The 19,330-nt window shown below is 39.6% G+C and overlaps 1 protein-coding gene and 1 pseudogene across 3 annotated transcripts; both read right to left on the bottom strand.

The window, feature by feature from the left end:
- Positions 1 to 204: 204 nt before the first annotated feature.
- On the bottom strand, positions 205 to 6,372 carry LOC144666302 (uncharacterized; annotated as a pseudogene). Its single transcript, XR_013573164.1, has 3 exons — positions 5,867 to 6,372; positions 2,280 to 3,398; positions 205 to 1,438 (listed from the first exon to the last, which is right to left on the bottom strand). The product of XR_013573164.1 is annotated as an uncharacterized LOC144666302 (transcript).
- Positions 6,373 to 8,071: 1,699 nt separating this feature from the next.
- LOC144666751 (transcriptional adapter 1-like) lies at positions 8,072 to 18,808 on the bottom strand. 2 transcript variants are annotated; one of them, XM_078528143.1, is made up of 10 exons: positions 18,728 to 18,808; positions 18,612 to 18,648; positions 17,481 to 17,535; positions 16,990 to 17,055; positions 16,250 to 16,350; positions 15,041 to 15,084; positions 11,664 to 11,829; positions 10,825 to 10,973; positions 10,083 to 10,239; positions 8,072 to 9,029 (listed from the first exon to the last, which is right to left on the bottom strand). In XM_078528143.1, the coding sequence occupies exons 1-10, from the start codon at positions 18,790 to 18,792 to the stop codon at positions 8,859 to 8,861; spliced, it is 1,011 nt and encodes a 336-aa protein (XP_078384269.1). In that variant the 5' UTR covers positions 18,793 to 18,808; the 3' UTR covers positions 8,072 to 8,858. The 2 variants fall into 2 exon arrangements, with proteins under 2 accessions (XP_078384269.1, XP_078384260.1); XM_078528134.1 differs by having other exon boundaries at positions 11,664 to 11,818; positions 15,030 to 15,084.
- Positions 18,809 to 19,330: the final 522 nt, after the last annotated feature.

The raw sequence follows: 19,330 nt of genomic DNA on the forward strand, positions 1-19,330 counted from the left end.
ACTCGTGATGAGCTAGCCGCCAAGCTCATCACAACTCTCTTTCTTTGTCACATGCTCGTGAAAAACTGTATACAGATGCTTCGGTACTGGAGTATGGCCGAGCTTAACATTTATCGTATTTGTATCTCTCAATACATCTGATTCCCGATTAGCCCCCCCCCTCCCCCCTGAAATAAAGGAAGTTACCTTGATTAAAATGAGAAATCACTCACAGAAGCGCATAGCTATTGAGTTCAATTGCTTTCAGTTACTTTAATAAATATTACTTTCTCAATATGAATAATCCAATAAAATCTATATTTACACAACGAAATGACGACAACAAGCTTACTTTAACGTCACCGAGTCTAGACAAAGCGTCAGTCAATAACAACCGAATCAACAGCCGATCTTTTGGCCTGTGTGGACAGTGGCGGTGAAACCATGTCGAGAGTTCTTTTACCAAGTATTTGCCGCTGTGTTTCTCGTTCGCCTTCACCAACTGCGTTTTTCGAGTGGATATCATTCAGCATATGCCTTGGAACCAAGACAGGGGTGTGACCGTCGGAATTCCCCCCTGTGGAAGCTATGAGGCGCTTAGCATCCTCTATAGTCGGAACAAGGACAACGAGTCCCTGAGGAATGTTCTGTTCGCTACTACGAGACGAACGGCGCGAGAGAATGATCGGTTTTTTCGGCGAGGATGTAATTTTTGGCGGATTCGCTGAACTTTCGACGTTATTGGGTAAAGAGATAACGGTCATGGGTGGAGCCTGGGAACCAGTCGCGTTACAAGCAGTTGAAGACTTTACTGGGGCATGCTCTAGATCGGACACGACCGCTGCCAATGAAACAGGCTCAACCACACTGTCGTTCAATGTGGTGACAACGGGTTCAGTTTTACCACAGGCGGAGCTGTGCGCCGTGAACGGCATGCCGATATCTGAGTTTAGCGGACTTGTCCCAGTAAATTTTTTCTTCGGACTTAGGGGCGAAGAGAAACCGTTATTGTCCATATGAATATCCGTCCGTTGATTTTTCTCAGGGGTAGATGCAAGCGACACATAGCCACGAGAATCAATGCTGGGCTGTGTTTTGTCACCAAATAAATGCCTCTTGTAGGAGCCCTCTTCACCAGTTTCCTTTCCACCTCGAGAATTGTCATGCGATTCCACTGACGTATGCGACCGGGCCGCGGAAGAGACTGGTACAGAGGCCGTTGTCTCTTCCCGCGAAGATGATGACGACACAGCCCTGTCGGCCAATAGAGTTTCAGTAGATGTTTTTCTCTCCCCTTTCCTTCCGTCTTCCTTCCCACGGCGATCAGACGCTGATGAAGGGGGACTATCATACGAGAAACTGCTAGATGGTACAACAAGGAACTCAGGTTCAAGAGTTGACGCCAGCACTGGGGCTGGGACTCTCATTAGCTCAGGGTACTCTCTGTTCACAGTTTTCACTACAAAAAGAAATAAAGACTCCATTGAATGATCGTGTTTGGGAATGGGACAAAGGAGTGAGTGGCCTGTGAAGACGTTGGCTTATTAATTATCATCAAATTAATAATTATCAAATGAAGTAATTAAAACTTCCACTGGACCACATTGCTTTAAAAAATTCTGTGTCCAGTTTTTTCCCACATACTCCCGGAGTTTTCCAAAATATTCAGGCATGGAGCGATAGGACTATTTCAAGTTCTCCTAGGTGGCTGCCATTTTGTCCATGACGTCAGATGGTTACCACACTGACCCAGAGTTCAAATTATATTATATTTATAGCATCTATTTCTTTATTTTCCATGAGTGTATTACGAACTCACAAAGTGACCAGCTCCCAGTTGGCTTGATAGCTCAATTTCGGACTCTAGACCACTGGCCATAGGCCAGTCGCTTCCACTTGGCGTTAATTAAGTGTTTCAAATCCATTCAAGCCTGTGAAATTCTTTTCAGGTTTTCTTTTGCCAAAATCGGGTTGTGACTACTTAAGTTGCATGCATAGCTGCAATGATCTTTCACGTATCTAAAGAGGAACTATTGTTTCCTAATTACTGGTTTTTTGCATTTTGCATTACTAAGGGTAAGGAGAATTAAGACATTAATGACTAACTAGCTTTATAGGTGTATGTGCAATGTACGAAAATAGCAACAGCTTCATAGCCCTCTGCACGCACTGCAAGCCAATATAATGCTTGCAAATAATTGGCTTGCATAGTTTTTCATTCCGACCTTCTCATCTCTCAGGTCAAGGCATTAAAGCAGTAAGTGACAGTTTATCATAAATTATTTAATAGCAGATGTTACCTGGAGAGTTCTTGTCTTGGGACACTGTCGTAAATGATTCTGAGGACACTACCTTCACAGGACTCATGTTCTGTTTGCGATTCCGTCGTGAAATCTTGTGCAGTGAGGAAGCGGCACTTCCATAAGGAACACCATGGGGACCACCTGCCATGGCATATCCAACAGGCGTACCATGTGACATGGAAGAGAGGGAAGCTGCAGAAGACCTGCGGGTGCTGCCATCATCATCATCGTCATCTGCTTGTAAGACATCAATGACCTGAAGTAGCTGATGTGCCATTGGAGAAGTAGATGCAGACTCTTTTTTCACAGAACTTCTCTCATCACTTGAGCTGTCTTTGTTATGGTCATGACTTGACGCCTCTTTCCTAGATGTACTAGAGTGTGACGAGCTCGGTTGGACATTTGCCCCTTCAGTCACCACCACACTGATGGCTTGACGAGGTGGTGGCAGCATTTCTGGGCTTTCTTGAGCAATAGTTCGTTCCTGCAGTAGCATGGCAGGAAGAATGAAACGACTGAGGAACATGAGAAAGGCAAGCTGGACAATGACAATGAACTGGAACTTGATGTACAACGCATGGCACTTGAGCATGCTCATGATGTGTGGCTGTACATTCTGATGCGATTGCAACTTGATTCCCTAATGAGATGCTTGACTTACTCAATGTGTACACCTTAGGTCCTTCACTGTCATGGACAATCACTTTTTGTTCGTCTGCCGATGCAGCTGAGGCAGGACCCCAAGTAGGGCGGGGCCTACTTGCCGCTGATGGAGGTGCTGTACCATGTGGCTGTGGGATGGCTAGTCCAGCTGCACTACCTTCCGTCAAATTGCTAACAGTCCTTTGTGCCAAGTCAACTTGATCTTGAAGAATGTTCAAAGTGTCTGAGGCATGCTTCATCTGGTTTCGAAGAAGACTTAGACACTGGTTTGCAAAGGAGACCTGATTCTTAAGGACACTGATGCTCTCTTTAGCATCCTGAACTTGACGCAACAGAGTTCCTTCTGGTGCTTTAGGTTCCTTTGCAGTGCTACTGGATTCTGCTTGTGTGTCAGCTGATGTGGAATAAACATAATCCCCTACAGTGCCTGGCTCCATGACTTGATGAAGTTAGCTGATTACAATAAAAAAAGACAGAAATATTAAAATTAATCAATAACTATTATTTCAAAGTATATAATTTGTGTAAACTTTCCAATAAAAAGATCAGGAGTGGGAAAAAAAGTAGGAGGAGCTTGCCAATTCAGGATTTTAACGGTGAATGATTCAGTCTTCATGACTTAGTAATTTTTCTATACCGGTATGGCTACTGCTCAGCAGGGCTACATGACATGAATTTCGTGCATGTCAACTTGTGTGTGGCCCACACCTCTGGATCTTACCCCAGTTTCCATAACATGAAAAAACTTTCAATAACATGTCAAAGCATTGTGAGAGTAGTGTCTTGCCCAAGAACACCAAACTGAATGCTTTCATTAACTTCAAGTGGATTTACTATTGCCAATGCGTGGTAAAGCAGACAAATCAAAAGTGTATCACTACAACCTGAAGGCTAAACATCATTCACGAGCCATTTATGTTGTCTACAAAGGAGAATGTTTACATGCACAGGAAAATAAGTTGGCAAAAAATGTGAAACATTGTATTATGGACAGCTGAACACAGTTTGAATTTTGAATTTACGCCATAACTTTAAGGGGGGGGGGGGGGCTTCTCAACAAAGCTTTACAGAGGAAGGCTCTGCTGCAATACAAGGTCCAAACCCTTATCCATTTATACACCATTTTTGACAGAAAAGAGTATCCCTTTCTCATATTAAAAACCTTGAGTAATTTTGTACTCTGAAAAAAATCTGAGTTCTCTTGACTTAGTAAGGCTCCATTTTTCAAGAAGTTCCATCTATAAGCAAAGCTCTTCCCATTAACACCCCCTCCCCAAAAAGACAATAAACAAAAACTGAGGACACCAAAGAGAGGGGCCTTTCTGAACAAAAAATAAGCCCAGTGCCGTAATTCCTAGGATTTCTCTACAAGTCAATGAACTACAAATTCGAGGCCAGAAAACTTATTGTTACCATTTAATATTTTGTATGGTCAGGATATAAAATTGACCTAGTGCTACTTAGAGATAAACATTTTGAAATGTTTTTATTAAGATTAATTTTTATTTTGTTTAAGCAACATATATAGGAATGATAAACATGGGTTACTTAAAATAATGAGGATAGGATAACCACAGTGAATGGCACTATAGTCATATGTATTAGTGGAAAAGCATATTTTATTTAAGAAATTTTGGAAAAAATTAAATTAATTTAATTAATTAACATAATGACAATGGGATGGTGACCCAAACTGGAGGGCACTAGCTTAATGGAAAAGTAAATTTTGTTTTAGAGATTTCAGAATAATAAATTATGGGATTTTTTAGCAGGCAAATGGTATAATAAAGGACTTTGTTATTTCAATTATTTTGGACCTCCCATGCCAATCAAAGCAGCACAAATATCTGTCAATCGAAGCTGTGCCTGCAACCAGGCACTATATGTGGTTTCTTGCTTGCTTTTAGCATTTGTTCACTAAATTAATTCAAGACATTTGACTGTATAGTCAAATGAAAACAGGTTGCAGTGATTTTTTGAATCCCCATGACAATAAATTGATTAAAAAATATTGGTAGCTTTGAAACCAAAATGGTGATAAAATCAGTATGAAATCAGAACTCAGGGATCTCTAGATAGAGTCTGAAAAGAAAATACACACTCTAAAAATGCAAAATGCAGACTGAAATAAACTCTGAAGGAAAATTATAGATGTGTAAATTGAGCAAATTTAAGCTTAACTGAGCACAAAGATTTTACAAAAGATTATTTACTCGTTTATACCAACACGATGAAGTAAACATTTAGACGTAGACATCTTTTAAGGCAAAAAATCGTGTGTTATGTTTTGTGAAACTGCCTTGACTGTATGATCACCACACACAGAGGTTCACTACACAAAATGAACAAACATATGATATTTTAAAAACCCTACAAATTTAAAGTAAGATTTTTCAGACGACATGACCTTATTGTAGTACTGAACTTTACCAGGCCACTTGAATTTAAGCTACTCTTTCAAACATTCTAAGAAAATAAAGCTTGGGCTTTACAATCACGCGGTCGAAAACAAAACGTATCATATTTGTAAAGAAAAACCCTACCAAAAATAAGTACATTGTACTATATTTTCTGGTGCTTCCTATACGTTTTTCGCACCTGTTGAGTAAGGCCATTCAAGATTCACTATAATTGCGAAGCGAATGCTTTTTGTCCGCACATTTCAACTCGATCGAAAGCTTCCGAGTACATGGACAGAAAAAAACTTTCATAATGATATTAAATTTCCCGGGAACATATCAATCGGTCAATCGCATGATGAAAAGCAATTCAATTTTAGATTCGGAAGCGTTCGACCGATAAGTGTTCTTTTAGAAAAGCAACGCGAATCAAGGCAACAAAGAATATTCAATCGCACAGAATTCAGCAGACACGCTAAGTGACAAACACGCAGTCTGTAGCATATCGGAAATTATTACTACCTTTTCACGCGATCTTGTTCCTTCCGTCGCTTCAAATTTGAATCCCTTTCGCGCCCGTCTCGACCCGTCGACACAGACTCCTCCAAGAAGACATCTACACCAAAGAAACGTCAGCTACGAAACCAAATTTTCGCGTCTAGAGACGAAATCTTCGTTTGAAAATCGCCTTCTTTGGGTCTTCGTTACAGTGAAGGCAATTAGAATATAAAGGACATATTAGCCGCGGATTTCATTTTGCAATTAGGTGCTATTGTTTCGTGGTCCAATCAGATTTCAAAACTGGACAAGCGGCAGTCTCGTTTATTTCTTGGGCAGACCGCTTATTGATTCGAACCAATGATAAGCGCGGCCTTCACAATAAATGCCAATCAAGTCGTTTTAATCACGGTCAGATAATGAGTCAGCCAGCCAATGGTACCCTTCTCAGCTCATTAGCTTACTGAGCTATCAGCGTCGATTTCTCTGAACTGAGTATGTATTCAGCTGAAGTTTCAATTTTTGATATGAAACTGAAGTAGAGATAAATGTGATATATCAAACTTGACTTCGTGCAAGATAATATACGAATACTATGCGTTTATTAAAATCATATCTTGCTAGAAATGTATGGGTAAATTTGTAATTAAATTCTTTTAATTGTTACAATGCACTTCGCGGGAGATGAGCTTTGAGCTGCAGAACACCTGCGCATCTTTGATTAACAGGAAATGATTTGGAGGGCGAGACCGCTGGTCGATCGGTCAGCGCTGATTATTAAAATGCTCTTCGAACAATACATTTTAAGAGACTTCTGTACCGCTTGTACAAACAAGAACAATTTGTAGCCTGATTTTTTGTGGATCACTTAAATGATTAAACAAAACCAATCTTTATCGGGGGTTAGGAAAGCTAGCCCCTAATGGTCCCTAATAAAGATTAGTTTTATCCAAGTCTTGCTGAAATTGGGTCGAAGGAATGAAAAGAAACTACAGTCTTCTACTAACAGTGTTTAATCAGCCTGGCATTTGTTTTGAAGTTTGTTTGATATTTTGAAATATGGCCACTATTTACACAATAAAATGAGGTGCTTGCACAGAAGGGTCCTTGTCGCTGCGTGTTTTCGTGTTCAGTGTGCTTGTTCCGCACTGTCCCTTCACTTCGTGCCAGCACTTTTTAATAAGGCTCTGCGCGCAGGGTAATACTCTTCTGTGATTACTTGATTAAGTTGTTTGCGGGAACCGCTTTCTTTTGAAGAGTTGATTTTCTCCATCTATACTTATTTGCTTAATTACTTTTAAATTCAGACAAAATGGGTTGGAATTGGGTGGATTGGTGTGGGGCCATGGGATGGTACGCTGGATACGCAATTATGCACTGCTGTTTTCTAGCCCACAATTTAAAAAGGTCAAAACCTAGGAATGCCCAGATGTACTCTGATTTGGTCCAGTCACGGGTAACCAAAGGGTACCATCAGTGTGAATATCGAGTAAGAGTTTGTATGGATTTGAAATTTGATAGAAGATATTTTCACTTTTCCTTCGAAAAGTTGTAAGTTAAGTGAGTAAGTGATAAAAAACTTCCCCTTTTGTCTCTTTGTAGCTCGCCCAAAACGGCCTCCTGGGACCTTCCAGGGGCGATAAAAAGAACAACAAGTGAGGTTTTAAACACTTCTACTCACTTTATTAACAACGTTTTGATGGAAGAGTGAAAATATCAGTTTCCAATTGACTTGCAGATCCATACAAACTCTTAGTACACTGATTTAACGCTGTGGTTTCCTGTCGAACAGTAAGCTTATAAAAAAAGCTGGACCCCCTGAGTGGCTACATAACGAACAACGTAGAAAGCAACATTTTGGTCGTTCCTCTTCAGGATCAATAATTTGTTTTATTCTTTTTTATCTATATAAATAAAACAATGGTGGCATAGGAGATATTAAAAAAGCGTAGAAGCTACAAATTGACTGATGTACAGTATTTACAAAATAATAACTAGCTATAGTATATACTAAAACAGTGGATAGCGTTTTGGGCGCGCTGATTGGCTACTCAAACTCCAAATATCTTTTTCTTTTCCCCTCCGAGCAACGGGCGCGAAAAAATTTATTTTTGACAGAAAAAAATTTGTAAAAATATTTTTTTTGGGTTTTTTTTTTCTCTTTTTTTTTATATATAAAAAAAAAATTTTTTCTTTTCTTTGGGGGGGGGGGGGGGTAAATATTTTATCATTAGTCAAGACGAAGACTCTAGCGAAACAAAACGAATAGTCAGAGTTACACTTTCATTTTCCTGTTGTTTTAGTATGTACATATCGGTCGTGATAACACGAACATTAATCAAATTTATAAACGCTTTTCTTACAAATATATATTTGGGTATCAACTTGCTGAGATCATGTGATGATATAAAACTCTCAAAGGCGGAGAAGCTTATCTTATATTTCTGACAGGACACGCAACATTCGCGCAGGCATTCAACCCAAAACACTAAAACCTTAAAATAACCATTCTAGCAAATATTTCTCACTCCATGTCATTTGTGCGGTTTTCATTTGAGTGTCGTAAAACCAGAACTAAAGTAATCACTCTGGCCAATCACAAAGGACACAGACAATCCAGTGAACCAATCAAAACTCGACGGAAATACATGTCGCTGGCGCAAAGCGCGGGAAAACGGTGTGAGCCAGTCACGATTGGTTTGGGTCTCACTTCTGATTAGATGAGAAAGCGGCGCGACTTTTTTTTTAAACCAATCACAAAAAAAAGTAATGCAAAACCAATGAAATTCAGGATCACTTTCGACACTCAAATGAAAACCGCTCTACTCAGTAATCAAAAGAAAACTGAGCTTGCGATATGATTTCTTGGCCAGTTACGGTGTCAGGGTGATAACGTAGTAATTTCTGTCCTCGTTTCCTCGCATTCAGTGGATTGGATGGAAAAAAAAAATCACGAAAATTTGAATACAACTGTAAGTGCCCAACTACTGAAGATAGCACACGCCAAGACGTTTATTTACAGTCTCAAGCTCCTCTGTTGTTTAAGTCTTTCATATCTCCGCCTCGCTTCCAGTTTGTGTAATTGGTTCTGTTCTAGTTCATCATGGCTCGGGTGGCTCATGTCTGCTAGTGTTCTCTCGATGTTCGCCGAGTAAACGGTGTGCGAAGGAATTACTCTTCGATGAACCTAAAAGAAAATAAGAGTAAAACTGTGTTAAGATTCAGCAGAGTAATGCAGGGTATAAAGGCCCGGCAAAAGGAGGAAACATGTTTCCAGAAACATTCGTAGCGCGCGCATGTTTCCCCAATGTTTCCCGGTTTTGCTACACGAGAAGCATGATCAAGCATTGTTTCCAGCGTCATTTTTTGTCTCCAAAAAGCAAAATTTGCTTCTGCTGCACGGCAGAAACATTCCGTGTTTCTGTGCGGCCTGGAACCATGGCAAAACGACGAAACAATTATGAAAAGATATTTCCTCGTTTTGCCGGGCCTTTACACTGCCTTTTTTGTCACCTTTCCTCTTTGTTTGGCATCCCTCAATCGAAAACGTTGCCCTTCCCTAAATCTTAGAGTAAAATCATGGACCGCTTCAGCGAACGATAGCCCTTTAACGCGAAAAGCTAACGACATCGCTATCTTTTTGTAAAAATCTATCATAAACCAAAAATCAATTACCTTATTGTTACTATTTTCGGGGAACTCGCGAAAATGGAACGGGAGCGGGACATCGCGAGGCCAAAAACGAAAAAATGGGGCAAGGATTGAAAACCGCGAAAACGCGAAAATTAGAACAATAAGGTACTATTTACAGACTGCCACTTCATTTTCCCGTTTGTTTGGGTTGATCGCTTTTTGTACTAAAAGTGACCGGACTCCTGCCCTTGTTGGTAAGCAACTTGTTAAACGGGAAGTTGCAGCAAAAGGCAGCGAATGGAATGGGATTTTGTCTGTAATTGGTTCGAACAACTCGCGAGACATGTTCTGACCAATCACAACACAGACGTCTTTCTGCCAATCGGGTGCGAACGGCTGTGCGAAGGAAGCAGCCGTGATCTTTCCCGCGCTTGCCTCGAGTTCTGATTGGATTATGCGCCTTTTACCGCCGAAGTGAGTCGGTCTGTGATGAATTCAGAACATACAACAAAACAGCTCTAAAACGAGAAAAACAACCTGAGAAAAAGATTCAGAAACAGAAGACAACAATGTCTTAATTGTTATCACAGATAATCATCAGCTTCACCTGTAGTGCATCTCTGAGATCCATGAGTGACATTGGTGGTTTAGTAGCACCTCTACTGTCACTGGAAGCCACCGTGACTGCTGCCTCGGCTTCAGCTTGCTCTAACGTTCTACCACTATTACCGCTACTACTGGAGCCATTAACACAACCTAAAGATCTGCAACAAGTAGGATTTTCGAGTCCAAATTAGTTTCCACCATTTAAGTTTACTTAATACCTATAATCAGTCCCGTTGAGAGAATAATTAGGGCCATAATTTGCGCAAAGGCTTCTCGATAAAGGGAGAAACGTTACGTGACTTTTCGCTACAGCGTGAAACGTTGCGTGACTTTTTTTACTACAGTGAGAAACGTTGCGTGACTTTTTACTACAGTGAGTAACGTTGCACGACTGTTTACTACAGTAAAAAACGTTGCGTGACTTCTCGCTACTGGGAGCAGGGCTACCTAACCCCTTACTACAGGGAGACGTATTGCAAGATTTCTTGCTACAGGGATAGGCGTTGTGTGACTTATCATTATGGGGAGGAAGGATAGATAACCTCTCACTACAGGGAGGTGTGTTACATAAAACAGGAAGAAGCGTTGTGTGACACCATAAAAGCAGCTATAGAGACTAGTCAAGCCCAGATACACCAGTAGCTTCTAATTACCTCTTTTTGGACTTTTTTCAAAATTCTCCTGGAAGTTTGACCAACAGTCATTGTTTAAAAGGTGCACCAGTGTTGTCAAAAGAGACTCACCTTTCTGAGCCTGGTGGCCAGGGACTTGTACTATTTCTCAGGTGCATTCTGGGGTAGGTGCCACCCATAGCATAGCGAAAATGTCCATCTTTGAGCCTGAATGTACTTCTCATTGAACAGCAAACTGCCAAAATATCTTTCACTAGATACTGCAACAAGATTTAATTAGAGTTAATCAAACTTTAGTCAGCAATTCACGAAGAATACACATGTGAAAAAAAGCTCAGCATTAAAAGTGTTTATCAACAGCGTTTATAACTTTCATATCAAAGAAGTACAATCAGAAATTAGACCAAAGCTATGTGACTTTTCCTTCATCTACTGCCAGTATTTGCTTTACAATCTGATATCTGTGGCTTATATGAAGGATTGGAAAGAAAAGAATGATCTTCACAGTGAAATTGCAATTAAAGAAATGGGCCATTTCCGAGTTACCTTTGCCTCTTTTCAAACGAGCATGCGAAACCATTCATCAAAATGAGTCACCTACATTCCATGAATGGTTTGCACGTAGACCGTTTGAAACAGAGGAAAGGGTAACTCGGAAATGGCCTATTGCAAAGAAAGAAGCCTGAAAAAATTCACACCAGTATCATGGAGGTCAGGTTCAAATCCCACTGAAGGCCTAGATTTTTTCAGGCTTCTTTTTTTGGCAATTTCTTTATTGTAATTTCACTGTGAGGATCATTCTTTACTTTACATCCAGCCCCAGTTCAAATGTGAATTCTTTCAAATAATTCATGTCATAAAATGATTAGTTGTGAGTACATTGGTTTCAGGGTTAAAAGAAACCCTCTCTTCTAATGACACCACTATCAATATATCTAACAACATGCTACCTCTGTTGCGTGAAGCATGAGGTTGACTGTGTCATCCGCAACATTGTCCAGCCCAGCATCCCACGCGCCAAGAAACAACCGACCATATATGGTAGCAGAGTCGGGTAACATCATGTCATATGAACAAAGACCAAATTCACTGTCTTCCGAGAGTTCTGTGAAAACCGTAAGGGGAAAAGAAATTATTAAGACTGTTGTTATCAAACCCTCAACAGAAACAACCATTCCTTCCTTCATAAAACCAGTTCTTTCTGTCCTAAAAACTACCAATCTTCATTCATTTCTTCCCCTGCACAAAAGTTTTCTCTTAAATTAAATTGCACAATATGGATACCCTAAAGACTGTGGTTTCTGCTGTCCACATAAATGGGGTATGACTGAACTTGCGTTACTGGTAAATTATACTAGTAATCACAACAGGTAATTATAACATTGGTTGAAAATACTTTCGCCAAACAATACTTACCCTGTGCAAGTGACAATGTGGTAACATAAATGGAGAAAAGATAGAAACAAACCAAATAGTTAGTTAAACATACAAAAAAAAAAAACAATTGAGATACTTTCATAATTTACTGAATCTTGACTTAGAGCAAAATGAAAAACAGTTATTACATAGTAAGATTTCTTAACCCTTTGACACCCAAATTTTCCCAAAAACCACTTTTTTTAGCCGCTAAACTGAATTTTGGTACTATGTCTTGAATTTACCTCAACTTTGCTAAAGAAGCACTTTTTTACACTTTAGCAACATTTTGATAAAGATTTTGTGTAAAAACATACAATATTTTACTTTGGTGCATGCGCATAAGCCAAATTTGGACTTTGCACCAAAAATGGATTGTGCTTTTCTTTGATTAGCTCTGTCAGAATGCAACCAATTTTCAAAATGAACAGTCCTGTAGAAAGGTCGATCCAAGCCTGTCAGATTCTTATCACGAAACCACTGATGTGCTTATTGATGAAGTCACAAGTGATCAATGACTGCACCTCCAAATAGCGCCTGAATGCGGTTTAGGAGTGAAAGGGTTAAGGTTGCTTTTGCTTCTTGCTCAAAGTTCCATGTAAGAAAACCTGCTTGCAGGCAACTAAGTTCTATGTAAGAAAACCTGCTTGCAGGCAACATTTTTAAGTAGGGAGTCCCCCTTGGGGAGAAGAGACTGTTTGTAGTATGTTATCACTGGTGTAATTACACAACAAAAAATATATTTCTAATTAAAAAACAAAACAAAAACAATTCCAGACTGACAACAAGGTGATGCAATGATTTTCAGCATGCATTTGGGAAGCTCAAATTGCACGGCAAAGTCCAAATAATACTTTGATCTGTAAAACAGCACTGAAGAAATGACAGGAATGTGAACAAGTGAAGCTAATGATAGCGAGGACCTCACTTTAATTATTGTTACCCTTAGCTAGCACTGCTGAAGGTAAACCAGAGCCCCTCATCAATATACTTCCTCTTGGTAGTGAGTAAAGCTGCGTTCACATTTAACCCGAAACGTGTTTAGAATAAACATGTTTCAACGGAACATGTTTCACCTAAACATGCTTGTTATTGCATTGTTCACATTAGGTGTTAGTTTCAAACACGTTTCATGCCTGGTGTGTAATTTATGCAGCTTCGCGGTTCTTGCATAAATCTTCACCGTAAAAATATCCCGGAAAAATATAGCTCGAAAATTACAATAAAGTTTCCATAAAATCTTTGTCTTTCTGTCTATTTTCAAGCTCTTCAATGAAGCAGGGCTTTCAAGCGTTTAGAAAGAAGACAGTATTGTCCGAATTTGCGCTATCGGTCGGTGGCAGAAGATTTTTATTTTGTGAAGTTTGTTTTTCAATTGCAATGCTGCAATGCTGTGCGCTTGTAGCCGCCGTCATAAACTTTCGTGGCGATATTCTGCCAAATATTCTGCTTTCTATCCGTCACCGATAATTCATATTGTATCGCTTTATTAGCCCATATTTTAAATAAACATTTGGTCTCATAGAAAACCCAAATTTGAAGCTTTTAGGCACTCGCCTTCTCACCGCATGTCCGCCATTTTAACTTGTTTAGTCTGATCATGATTGAAACTACCTCGTAAGGCAGTTTCAATAATGATCAGACTAAACATGTTTCAATCATGATTCGCACAATGCACTGCCTGATGTGAACACTTTTCACAGCGAAACATGTTTCATTCGTGATCAGACTAATCATGTTTCGGCATTATGTGAACGCAGCTTAAGTCAAACAGATTTTCTAGTACTATTTCAAAAACGAGTGCGAGTGTTTCATCACGATTTCCAAACACGAGAAAACAGATGAAAGCACGAGGCCGCTTCGGCCGAGTGCTTTCATCTGTTTTCGAGTGTTTGGAAATCGTGATGAAACACGATGCACGAGTTTTTGAAATGACTTCTCTAAAGAAACAATACAAAATTATGCAGTGTCGTATTTTTTCCCATTTTTCTTTAAAATGCCTTGTATGTGTGATTTGTTGTATTCAGTCGGCATTCATTGTATTTGTGAGCTTTTGTTTTTAATTATCCAATAGTTTCGCGTTGCACCAAATTTGTATTCTAAAAGCGTTGTGAACTTGAAGGGATTTACATATTGTTTTTGCCATGGCCGAAGGAAGGTTTCGCTCCCCGAAAACAATCGAGGAAGAAGAACTTTGCGTAGAGAGAGCAGTACCGAAGTCTACCAGATATAAAAATAAGTGGGCAATAGGGATTTTTGAGGATTGGCAACGAGTGCGAAGTGTCAATGTTCCAATACTCGAGGTTGGTGGAGTTTTTAAAGAGTATGAATTGCACAAAGTTCAGCCGCTTACACTAGGCTAGCTAGTAAGTGCGACAATTAGTGTCGATTCCAGCAGTGAGTCCGTGTCACGGAAGGTAGAAAAAGTTTCTCAGAATGTGGATATGGATACTATGCCAGTCTGTTTTGGCGACTTTAAGAAATGTACTGTAAACTTTAATTTCAAATGACTTAGGCTTGTCAGTTTGTAATTTGAAATGTTTTTCCTGGTCATTGTTTATTAAAAATTAATGATTCATGTAAAGCTGTGTTTGAGTAATATATGAATATGCAGATTAAGAACAATTTTTTCACTAGTGATGAAAACGTGATGAAACACTAGTGATTTTCAACTGGTGTTTCATTGAGTTTCCAACTCATCCACCTGACCCGAATGGGGCGCTCTGGTTGGCTTATAACGTCATGAATTATTAATGAGTTTGAGAAGTCAAGAGTGAATACAGCTCCTGCTCTGACTATTTTTTTTTTCAGTATAAAGTATAAAAGTAATATTCTAATCTAATTAAATTTAAAATGGACAGAAAATATATTTTTTACCAGAAAGAATAATTAGGCACAAACCTTAAGGGAGAGCTGAGGAGAATTTTGTAGTGGGTCGTATGGAGTGAATCTTTGCTGTAATAAAAACAACAAATTATAAATCAGTATTATGTATTACAGGAACAAAGACTATGGTATTTATAATTTTTCAGAGAAACAAAAAGTCTGTGCACTTTATGAAACTACAGCATTACAAAGGGGGGTACTCAAAGTATACATGACTGAGGGGGTCCAACATATTTTTTGGGTTGAAAATTTACCCGCTCAGTATTTTTTTGGGTCAAGGGAACTGTCGCGTATTTTTTTAGGTCTTATCTCTGAGCGAACTTGTCGTTTCGGGTTTTTGTTGCGATCAGTGAATCAGGAAAATATTCATTTGATGTGTGTTTGGGAAAAACTGTTAATATTAACCCCTTGCCTACCAGAGCCAAACACACCAAGCGACCGGCGGCCATATTGAATTTTTAATGAGATTCTACATTTGGCTAAGCAATGGCATCTTTTCAGATAAAATATTAAAGTACACCTAGATTAAGCATTTACAATGAGTCCCTCTGCCTTTTCCGCATTCTCTTACTGTACTGTTGACTCATACAGCTCCCTGGCGAACTCCTTGACCATGTGCATTTGGAGGTTCAATTTCAATTTCGATCGAGGTTTCTTCTTCGCCACCTTCTTCTTCTTTTTGTTCATACTCTTCACAATCACTTGCCATTAATTTGCTGTGACTTAAATCGCTTGCATCAGAGTCGCGATCGGCAAAAAATTATTCAACAATAGCTTCATCTGTGTCCATTCTGCCTTCACGCACACAAGCCGCCATTTTGTACATTGTCCGAGCAAAAAGCAATTTTATTGGGTCAGCGGTGTTTCAAAAGTAGTGCCAGACCTTTCTCAACAACCGGTGATGATTTATTCAAGGCATCGCGAACAACCAGGCTTTCAGTGATGTCCTTTGGTTGAGGACGTATATATACGTCCTCGGTCGTTGCGTGACAACAGAGAGGACGTACATGTATATATACGTCCTTGGTAGGCAAGGGGTTAAGAAGACCCCCCCCCCCGTCTTGTATACTTCGAGTACCCCCCTGGCCAGCATTACAATGAAAAAATGATCAAGGATAATCTGGTGGCTTCGAGGTGAAGAACCAAACATAGACAAGATAAATAGTGACCATAATTATTCCAGATAAATTTTCACAAAGTTTACATAAATTAAAATTGATGTCAGTCACTGTACCTCAAAATTTGCTTTCAGTACTTTCTTTTGTTTCTTGATTTTTCCTTTCTTGATGAGCTGTGGTTTGGGCGGCAGCTTCTGTGGTGTTCTTGGATGAGATGCTACAAAATGAGAGGACAAATCCCCTTGATTATTTTATATTGTTCATTTAGAACTTATTTATTATTAAACCATTTCAAAGTTTCTTTTGCCTCTTTCCTATTGCAAAACCGTTCTTATGAAAATGAGTTTAATTTGCATATAAATCACTGTCATTTAATACAGATTCAGGGTCAAGTAGAACAGATATGATCAGGATAAAAAAAACTCATGCAGTGCCTAAGGGGTCGATTACATGGCAAATTTCAGCCCGGGCTGAAATTTCAGTCTGGGGGGCGGTCTGGAATTTTGTTGAGATGACATGGCAAATTTCAGCCTGGGTTTAAACTGAAGCTTCTTGTGGCCACCATTTTGTTTCATTGAAAACACCATCAATGCACATCCCCCGGCAATTTTATGAGGATTTTTAGCCTGTTGGCCTGGGCTGAAATTTCCAGCCAGGTTACAGAAACTGAACTGGAAATTTCAGTCCAGGCAGGAATTTGAAACTCTCTTCATGTAATCACAAATGTCTTCTTGAGAAGAATTCTTCAAGAAGCTGAGCTGAAATCTCAGTCCATATAACTGGACTGAAGTTCGCCATGTAATCGGCCCCTAAATCCCTATAGGCTGAAGCAGTTTTCATAGTGCTTTCAACACACCTGGAGTTGATCCAAGAGCTTGGCATTTAGCTAAAATGGCCAGCAGGAAATCATTGTGAAAATGAACTGCAAAAAAGGGAGGAAAAACACATTGTTAATTTTCTTTCACTTAAAAAATTATATGAAACAGTCAGCCTTAACAAATAGGTCTATTTTTTTATATCCCTGCATCCTTTGTGGATCACAAATTAAATTAATGATCTCAGCAGTACATTAAATTATAAGATATTGGCATCCAATGTTAAATAATAAACTACTTAATCAGGGTTTTTTAAATCCTTTTGAGTTGTTATCTTTCTCAAAAATTGGACCTAAAAAAATTAGCATTGTAAAAAGTATTATCTTGAAGATTTAAAAAGCAGCTCTACAATAAAAGAGAAAGGAACAAGGGTCAGAAGCTCTTTAGTCTGGAAATAAATCATCTTCTCGTTGCTTCAAGCCAAAATGGGGCTAGAAATTATTTACTGGACATCACATAATGATAGACTTACGGTTATCATTTCCAAGACATTTCTTTGCCTGTGCATCAAACTCCTCTTTTGAAATCTTTATCAAGTGAAACACAAACAAAAAAATCAGTTTATTCCTAGGTTTTCCCCAAGGTGGGTAATCCCAAATAAGCAATGATCCCTAATTCCTGTAACACGTTTTTTCCCTTCATTTTTGCTTGAAAAATCTAAAATAGTATCTCCATATTGCATGTGCAAAACACTTAAACAGTGAAATAAAAATGTGATTGGATTACTGAGGTGTGAGGTGAAAAGTGGTTATAAAAACCCTCCTCTAATTTCTTGCCAGCCCAAGCTGTATTTGTGCAACAAATGTTCGGAACTGCATAGCACATTGGCGTATCTAGGGGAGGGGCCCAGGGGCCAGGGCACCCACCTTATTTTTAGGCCGAATTGAGGCCCAAAGGGCAGAGAAAAATTATTTTCGAGAGCGGGCCCCCCTCTTTTTCCAGGGTCTGGATGATCGGGCAGCCCACTTATCTGAAGGTCTGGAACCATAGCATGCTGGCACATGTTCATAGCCTAAATTATACTGGTATGCCTTAACTGGGGTTTAGATGACTTTTCTTGTCTTGGAATGGCGTAGAATATTGTAAACTTTGGTGTATCTTTGCTGTGGCCGATTAATGGATAATAGATCCATCAGATTACAGGGCCACTTTGGTCTACCTCATTAACATGTGTCAAATGATATAAGCTGATATGGCCAGTGGCTCTGATTTTGCATGGAATTGTTATATTCAGTGAAGTGAAAAAAAAGGGTGGCCCTATATTCTTAAGTTTAAATTTAAATTAACAGGGAAATGTAACAAGGGAATATTTCTTGAGAGCTTAAGCAAAGGATCGCATCTTCTGCAAAAAGAACTTACATGTTTAGATTTCGAAACGCAAAACTCTATGACACTTGTACTTGGCCAGACTTCCTTGTACACAATGAACTATTCTTGCAAAAAGAATTAACATTTTTCCTGCAGCTATCTCAGGTTAAACTTAAAACCAACAAAGATGTCTTTTTGCCAGTGTAAGAGCAGTTTTCTGTTAGAGGGTCTAACTGCAAACACTGACAGATCGACACTGTAGAATAACTCCATAGTATAAACAAGCAACATTTACCTTTTGTTTATACCACAGTTTCATGTTGTTCCAGTACCTTTGAAATAAAAAGAAAGATCGTATAAGAAATTTCAATCAAAACTACGTTACAGAAAGAAAAGAACGAACGATCGTACGTTTGAGAATTGTCCCCTAGAGCCTCTCCAAGTTGTCGGCGTGCAACACTCAAATCCACCGCCATCTTTGTTCTCGTACTTTTGGATGAGAAACCGCTGGCTAAACATGGCTCATGAAAATTCTAACGTCCACGAAACGTCCAGGGCGGGAGAAACGTCAGGTTCGATGGCTTTTGCTTCTTCAAGGCTCAAGCTATTTCTTCCCCGTGGCGTGGGGCGCACCCCGTTTTACCCGGGTCCTTCCTCACTGCATCCCAGGTGGGACCCGGTTAGGATGGGTACTCGAGGAGAGGCTCCGCCCCGTCGTCTAACCCCTATGCACCTGTCACTGGAAACCCCCTCCCCCCACCACCCCAGGGAGACATGGGGCATGGGTAGGGCTTTGTGGGGGCTTTGTCTCTTTGTGACAATAGAAAGCAAGGGATCGCGGACGAAAATGCTGATAGAGTACGTAGGAGCTGGAGACAGCTCTAATCAGCCAAAAATAAAAATACAGAGACAAGATAAGCTGACACTACGTAGAGATGAAAAAACCTTAACGGGACAACGACATGATAGAGTCCAAACTGAAAGTCAAAAATGCAAACTCTGGACAGCTGTTTC

This window comes from Oculina patagonica, chromosome 1 (assembly GCF_052425735.1).
Source record: "Oculina patagonica isolate OP01 chromosome 1, crgOcupat, whole genome shotgun sequence".
Classification (NCBI taxonomy): Eukaryota; Metazoa; Cnidaria; class Anthozoa; order Scleractinia; family Oculinidae; genus Oculina; species Oculina patagonica.

Coding starts and splice junctions, on each gene's coding strand:
- LOC144666751 (XM_078528143.1), bottom strand. CDS start 18,792: ATGGCGGTGGATTTGAGTGTTGCACGCCGACAACTTGGAGAGGCTCTA. Junction 18,649..18,727: donor CTAGGGGACAATTCTCAAAC/GTACGATCGTTC, acceptor TTTATTTCAAAG/GTACTGGAACAACATGAAAC. Junction 9,030..10,082: donor ATCTCAGAGATGCACTACAG/GTGAAGCTGATG, acceptor ATTTTCTTTTAG/GTTCATCGAAGAGTAATTCC.